The 7,729-nt window shown below is 44.4% G+C and overlaps 1 protein-coding gene across 1 annotated transcript; it reads right to left on the bottom strand.

Moving 5' to 3' along the window:
• Positions 1–323: 323 nt before the first annotated feature.
• CCT3 (chaperonin containing TCP1, subunit 3 (gamma)) lies at positions 324–6,836 on the bottom strand (the record flags this gene model as incomplete). The annotated part of the gene is made up of 13 exons (XM_009579657.1): positions 324–456; positions 1,157–1,288; positions 1,845–2,090; positions 2,356–2,536; positions 2,663–2,744; positions 3,216–3,348; positions 3,826–3,975; positions 4,464–4,650; positions 4,840–4,957; positions 5,343–5,439; positions 6,102–6,164; positions 6,261–6,311; positions 6,775–6,836. Coding segments are annotated over 13 exons (1,607 nt in total), but the record flags the coding sequence as incomplete, so codon positions are not given.
• Between the last annotated feature and the right edge of the window lie 893 nt (positions 6,837–7,729).

Genomic DNA, 7,729 nt, shown 5'->3' with positions numbered 1-7,729 from the left:
GCAGGGGCACTTACAGGACACATCAGCCCTTTCCCCACTCTTCCTGGGTTTTTTTCCCCCCCCATCCCTCCCACAGACTTCAGACAAACTTTTCCCCAGCTCAGCCTCGGGGTCGCTTCATCGAGCTCTTCCCACAGTCGAGTCCGAGGTTTTTCCCAGCGGCGACTCGACCCCTCTTAGTCCTGGGGTGCCTCTGGCGCAGCGGGCTGCTTGCTTTGATCATCACCTTTCTTTTTGTGCCCCGAAACAATGTCATCGATGCGGAGGAGGAGAACTGCGGTAAGAAACCCCTTCATCGAGCTCTTCCCACAGTCGAGTCCGAGGTTTTTCCCAGCGGCGACTCGACCCCTCTTAGTCCTGGGGTGCCTCTGGCGCAGCGGGCTGCTTGCTTTGATCATCACCTTTCTTTTTGTGCCCCGAAACAATGTCATCGATGCGGAGGAGGAGAACTGCGGTCTGGGAAGAAACCCCATACCCAGGGCTAGTCAGGAGCTCATCACAATGAATAAAATCCAATCTACCCGGCTTTCACACCATTAAATGATTCTCTCAACGGCGCAGTGGAAAGGACACAGGCAGGGGGAGCAGTCAGTGGCTCTGGCACCGGGCAGGGACGCCCCACGGAAAAGGGGACACCGATTATTTCTAGCTGACTGATGAGAAAGGGGCAGAGCACCCCTTCGAGCAACTGCCTTTGATCTAACACCAGCGAGCGAATGCTCAAAACGTGATCCTTTAACAAGGGGAGGGCAGCTTGCGTAAGGCCGCTGAAACGATCCAAAGGGCAGAAGCTCCCAGGGCCACTAACTGGATTCCAGCACATTGCTGGCACCAAATTTCTCGGTCACGGCTCTGGCTGTCACTCAGAGCAGTCTTCCTTGTGAGACTAACTGGTCTGCACAGTTTGCAGAAAAAGGTGGGATGGAACACGACAAATTTTAGCCACAGGATCAAAAATCAACCCCCCAAAAGCCTGAGTACAGGCTCCCACGGGTGCTGCATCCCTTATCATCACACCCCCTGCGTCAGTGAGCTGCAACACTGCCACGCACCACGTGGCGCTTCCCCAAACATCCAAGTGCACAAGCAGTAGCATTCCCTTCTCCCAAGGGATACGCTACAGAGGCTCTTAAGCTTCCCCCCCGCCTCTCCTTACCTCTACTGCTGTTTTGTAGGTCTGCAATTTGACTGCTAAAGGCTCCCAGATCCCCAGGTCCTTCATGTCGACTAAGGCTCCGGTCTCACCGTTCACTCCCCACATCTGGCTGCCTTCTTGAGTGTGTTTTGCCTGTAAGAGAACAACAGGTCACCGCCGACGGAGTAAGACAGCAAATTCACCTTCTGGAAACTCAAACTGATCATGGGCTCAGGAAAATAGCGAAAGGTCGTTAGAATTTGCTCAATTTTGGAGTTTATACAAGAGCATGTTACTGAGCACCACTTGAAACACTTAATTGTATCAGAAGTCAGACCTGGAGATATTCTCTCTCGTGCCATCCAATCTAATCTCAAAGGAAGACTTTGATTATGTTCACCCTCAGGGTTTTGTTGTTTTGTTTTTAAACTCTGGTACCTCAAACAAGCTATTTAATTCCATTTTCACGCTTTCAAATTTGCCACAAAACTTCAACAAACACGTTTGCAGCCCAGCTAATGCAAAAAAACCAACAACAGTCCTTCAATCACCCTCAACGGATCCGTTACTTCAACACAGGTTTCCTTTAATGTAAAGGCCTACTGCAGCTACTGAAGGGCACTGCTAGGGAAGGAGGATTGATCTGAGGGGTAGGACACAGCAGGAAGGGGCTGAACCTCTCCAGACGACCCCACGCCACGCGCCTTACCCTGAGGGAGGTCAGCACCCGGATGGTACTAGCGCCACAGTTCTGGATCAGCGTTCGGGGAATGACTTCCAGAGCCTGGGCTACTGCACGGTAGGGCCACTGCTCCACACCCGTCATGCCTTTGGACTTCTCTGTCAGCGCGTGGGAGACGGCCATTTCGGTAGCTCCCCCTCCTGGCACCAGCTGCGGGTCGATGAGGACGTTGCGACAAACCTGCATGGCATCCTGAAGGTTGCGCTCCACCTCCTGCAACAGGCATCAAAGCACGGATTTATTGGTTGCAGGGAACCGTAGCACACCCGCAGCCCGCTGCGCTGGTTCCTCTGCAGTATACAAGTTTTGCCTTCGCTGTACAGTGCAGCCCACAAGATGGGAATATCCTTTTCACTCCAGAACCCAGAGGAAATTTGCTTTGGCTTCGTTTGCACACAAGCGCTGCTCAAAAGGAAGCAATGACTTACTGACACCAAGAAGGTGGCCAGGAGGGGAAGCAGAACGTGTAATAACTCACTGCTAAGATTTCCTTGCTGGCTCCACGCAGAACAATAGTGCAAGCCTTGGGGTCTTTGCAATCAGTGATGAAGGCAAAATACTCATCTCCTATTTTTTTAACTTCAAAGAGCCTGGCTCCAGTTCCCACATCCTCCTCCCGCAGCTCATCTGTGCGACTCACAATGCGAGCTCCGCAGGCCCTGGCACACAAACAACGGTCAAGTTAGATGCTCACAAAGAAGAACTGGGGAGAAAGGGCGAGATAAGAACGAAAACACCATGCCACAGACAGCAAGAACGGGCTCCAGCGAGGAGACAGCGTTTACCTGGCGATCCTGTTGTTGTCCGTCTTTCTCACTCTGCGGATCGCAGTGATGTTGGCTTTCATCAGGTAGTGTTGGGCCAAATCTGAAATCAGGTCGTGCAATTTTATTGATGAATCAGCGGTATCATGACAAACTTTGTGTCTTTAAAGTAAAAAAGGGTTATGGAAAGAAAAACTTAAATGTAGCTTCTTAAACCAAGTTGCAAGGCAAAACTGCAGTGCAGCTTTCCATGGTTTGCTAGACTCATCCTCACTTTTATTTTGATATCATTTCCAAATGCTGGAAAAGCAAAATATTACTGTAAGTGTCCATGTTCACAAGGCAACCTCGAGAACCAACTTCAATGCCTGCAATATAGAACAATTTGCTAGAGAGCTAAAAAACAAAACAAAAACAGGGGCATGTTCAAAATCAGGTTTGTGGGGGTTTTTGTGGTTTTTTTTGTTTTGTTGCCTTTTTTTTAAAAAAAAAAAGTTACTGGATGGTGCATTTAACACAGCATGAACCTTATTAAGATGAATTCAACACAAAGAAGGATCACGTGTGTTATTACCAGAAATTCCTTTTTCTGTGATGACCAGATCTGGCTTGACTCTCATCAGATCCTCACACATCTGCTGAATGTACTCTTCCTCCATCTGCAGGATGCGGGCAAAGTCTTCCTCCCGCGTTATTTCAATATCAGTCTGCACAGAAAAGAGGTGTAAATATCTTACTGTATTCCTCCCAAGCCTTCACCGAGCTAGACACAGATCCCTTGGCTTGAGTGATCTTGACTCCTCCAATATTGCCTGGAGGAGAGTTAAGGAGAACTACACAATGAAAAATACTGATCAAATAAACTGTGGCACTGTGTCAGTTTAACATTAGTGTTAATTGAAGCACAGAAATATTTCTTTGACTCTTGACCATCACTTAGATACACAAAGCAGTGTAGCTGCTTCAGCAAGTAAAACCACTGTAGCCTCAGTTATATTTTTCTATCTTTTTCTCCAGGGCACCGACCCCGCAGCAGAATTAGCCTATACACGCAAAAGGTCTCTGAAAGGCAGAACACGAAGAGAGCCTTTTGCCACTCATGCTTTTAACTAGCTATCTGGATTTGTTCACTTTACTAGCCTTAAATCAAAAGTTGCAGACATCTCTAATAGGACTTGCTTTACCTGGCTCTCTCCTTTCTTGTACTCTAGTGAACAATCCAGAAGGACAATGCGTGGATTCTTAATAAGGCGACGCATCCTGGGATGAGTTACATCTTTATTCACCATGATTCCACGCAAAACACATGAATCTTCACTAAAACCACCTGGAATCTGAGAGACACAAGAAAGGGGGAAAAGGAGGCAAATCAGTCTACTCTACGAAAACCCGTGTATCTGTGCTCCTGAAACTATCCATCCCGTGTACTGAAAAAGGAAAACTCTCCCAAGTAACTCTCCCTGATGCATCCAGGTCACAATCTGAGTTAATTTTAAGAGCACGCTGACTTAGATTAAGTGAAAAGCTGTGAAAGAACTTGAGAAACTACTCACATCCTATTGCCTGGCGACATGTGCTTGGAAGGTGGAAACCGAAACAACTTAAATGATCTTTTTGACAAATATTCTGAAAGAGTTGAAACAACTGCCCCTGTTTTCACTGTAAACCAGCAAGGCTGATAGCACTGACTAAAACATCGTCAAGGGTTATGTTGGCAGACTGCAGATCAGTAGCACAAAATTCTTCCCACTGCATCCTAGGAACAACTAGTTCAGAATGAGAAAGGGGCACACAGATAAGAAATGATTCAGGGCATACTCACCTTTTCTACTTTTGCGTATTTTTTAATATCAATTTCCTTTCTGCCATTTTCTTCAAACTCCACAGTCTTAACAGCATCAAGAGCAATGCTACAGGCCAAGTCAGACCAGCGGTTTATTGCCTTGGTATTTATAGCACTCTTTATTATTTTAAGCATCATCTCTTTGTTGTTTACGTCCACTGGAGTGCTGACACAAAGGAAAAACCAAACAGTAAACTGAGTATTACTCCAGGCTACAATCTCTTCATAATCCCATTGAGTCCCTCTCCAGTTATATTAAGTTATATTTTACTAACATGATTCCCTGAAGAATCATCTTCAAGCAGTACAGAAACCCCAGATCCCTCCTCTCTAACTCCCACCAGCCCATACTTACCCAATTTTCTTTAAAATACTGATCATGTCATCCAGAGCCTTACGATAAGCCCCAATGATCACCGTTGGGTGCATCTGCTGTTCAAGGAAGTGTTCGGCAACAGAGAGCATCTCTCCGGCTTAAAAAAAAAAAAAAACAAAAAACAAAAAAATCAAAATTCCCCAGGTAAGTTAGTAGAACAATCAACAGTCAAGACAGGAGAACAGCATACCGGACAGAGAGTATCTGCTATCCATGTAGAGAGCTCTAACGTCACCTATACCTTTCTCTATACTTAACTGTGATCATCTCAGGGAAAGAACACAACTTTCCAAAGCATGGAGCTGAGCACCTAAGGGTCTAATGAACCTAGCATTCTCTTCCACGGTTAAAAAAAAAAAAAAATTATCAATTTTAGGGTTGGTAAATAACAAATATCTGTCTCATTAAGGCTCTGGTGAGCAAAAAGGGCAAACTTCAGCCTTAACCCTTTATAAAAAGTAAGTCTTATTCACTCCCCTTACCAAGGATAATTACAGATGTGGTCCCATCTCCAACTTCTTCATCTTGAGTACGGCTGATCTCTATCATTGATTTTGCAGCTGGATGCTGGACTTGAATCTGTACAGGAGCAAAGGGTATGGTTTTGTTCCAGAATACTAAAGCTGAAACTCCTTGCATCGCTCAATGGAACAAACACCACATCTTTTAAACAATCAAAGGCATTCTGTCCAACTACAGCAAAGATTTTTCTTCCTTTTTGAGACCGAAAATAAGCCCTTGTATTTCACAATATTGCGTCTCCCAGAGTTTTTCGGGCATTATGATTTTTGTGATGTTATTTCAACAGCACTTGCACCAGAAAGACAACAATGATTTCTTGGTCTAATTATTTGGCCTTGTAAAAGCAAGCACCTACTCATAAGGTTTTGATGCAAGTGATTATAGCTACAGTCTAATTATTTGGCCTTGTAAAAGCAAGCATCTACTCATAAAGTTTTGATGCAAGTGATTATAGCTACAATTAGAATTTACATTACACCAGTCTTGTAAAACCTCCATGAAAACTTACCACCCTGGGATCAAACCTAGTTTTCTAAGAGCGTTTGCTGGAAATGTTTAATTCCTCCCCAGTAAGCACCCTTCTCAGAACTGCTGTTTAGTACTTGCTGGCTCTCAAGACAGAAGACGAAATAACATAGTTCCATTGGCAGCTACGTAACTGTATCTTGGAAGATTCCAACTCACATGTTAAGCAAGACAATCCTTTAGGAGAAACTTACTTCTCTAAGAATAGCATTGCCATCGTTGGTCATCACAATCCCACCCATGGGGTCCAAAAGCATCTGCAATGGAAAAAGAAGCAATATTTGCACTGACCTATAATACATGTACTCTTTCTAGTCAGTACGCAGCACAGGTATTTCACCAAAAGTTCTTACCTTCATCATAGCTCTTGGTCCTAAACAAGTTCGGATAATGTCAGCAATAGTCTAGGAGGAACAAAAGAAATGAGGCAATACAGGAGGGCATCAAAAAGTCTAAAAAACCCATAGTCTATATGAAAGAAGCAGCCACTGCAAAATGTAAGTGACCCAATGACTTTGCAGTTGCGTAGATGCAGCCAGAAGTTAAGAATTCCTTGAGAATGAGAACACAGGCATTGTAAGAGCACTGGCACCACTCTAAATTATTATCTAAATCAGATGTCAAAACTTATACGCTCTCAGATTTTGCAGAGAAAAAGGTTTTGGGGGTTACACCCCTCCACGTTCAGTTACATTGCACCTATTATTTTAACACTGAAAATTCATTTTCTAGGCTGCTTCTACTCTGGATTCATACAGACTAGAGAAAACATGCTTCAGATCCAGTTTTCCCTCTTAAATATATAAAAACACACACACCTACTGAAAAAAAAAAGAAACAAAATAGCCTGACATGAGAATATGGTACCTTAGCAGCAGTGATGTTTCCAGTCTGGACTTTTCTTCCAGACTCACGTTTCATATTCTGACCTAAAGTGCATAGAAAAAAATAAAAAATTAAAGCACAAATATAACTTTAATCTGATCTTACCAAGAAGTCCAAGACTGAAACAGTGATACTGACAATGCATCAAAGACACCCTCTCAGTCACACACGCTTGATATATGACCAGTTCTAAATTAAGTTTACAGCATAAATACCACAGCCACTATAAGAAAGCATATTCATAGAAGAGTGTCAATGAAAAACAACATTCCTTATTATAACAGAACTCCTGATTAGCATCATCATTCAAATGAGACAAAACTTTGCAACCCTGAAATATAACCTATTCCCCCAAGAAAATCAAACAGCGGCAACTCACTAGAACATGCAAGATCCCACAAAGCCTAAGAACTGCTGCACAGTAGTTTTCAGTCAAAAAAAGTTACAGATGCTCATGCACGGTAAGCAGAACACCGGTTTAAACTTCAGTTTTATACATCAGTGTTGCTCGGCCTTGGCACATCAGGGTGAGCAGCCGCTGCTGTTCCACAGGCTCACAACCGTATTTGGGGACCAGCTGTCAAAAGGGTCTGCCCTAAAGAATCTCTAGGCTTGGCGCTGCTTTTCTTTTATTGCAAACCCAGACTGGCTGAGCACAGATTTACTTCAGGAGTGGGTGTTTGTGCATATAGATTTATAAGACGGAACAAAAGAAAGCGACAGTAAAAGCAGCAGCAATAAGGTAAGCAGGCCTATAGCAAAGGGGCCCTGGGTACAACAGCCCTGCCTTTTGGGTTAATGGTGAACAGAGCAGATGGAGAGATGAGAACGAGAACCCCAAGCAGAAAGAAAGCTCCGAGGGAAGTCTCGTATTGGAGGGCGGTGAGAGAATCACAAAGCGCCAGGGGCTCAAACGGGACAGCAGAAAGCAACGTGC

The sequence above is a fragment of the Fulmarus glacialis genome, unplaced genomic scaffold (assembly GCF_000690835.1).
Source record: "Fulmarus glacialis isolate BGI_N327 unplaced genomic scaffold, ASM69083v1 scaffold8306, whole genome shotgun sequence".
Classification (NCBI taxonomy): domain Eukaryota; kingdom Metazoa; phylum Chordata; class Aves; order Procellariiformes; family Procellariidae; genus Fulmarus; species Fulmarus glacialis.
This window is presented reverse-complemented; position numbering and strand designations above follow the sequence as displayed.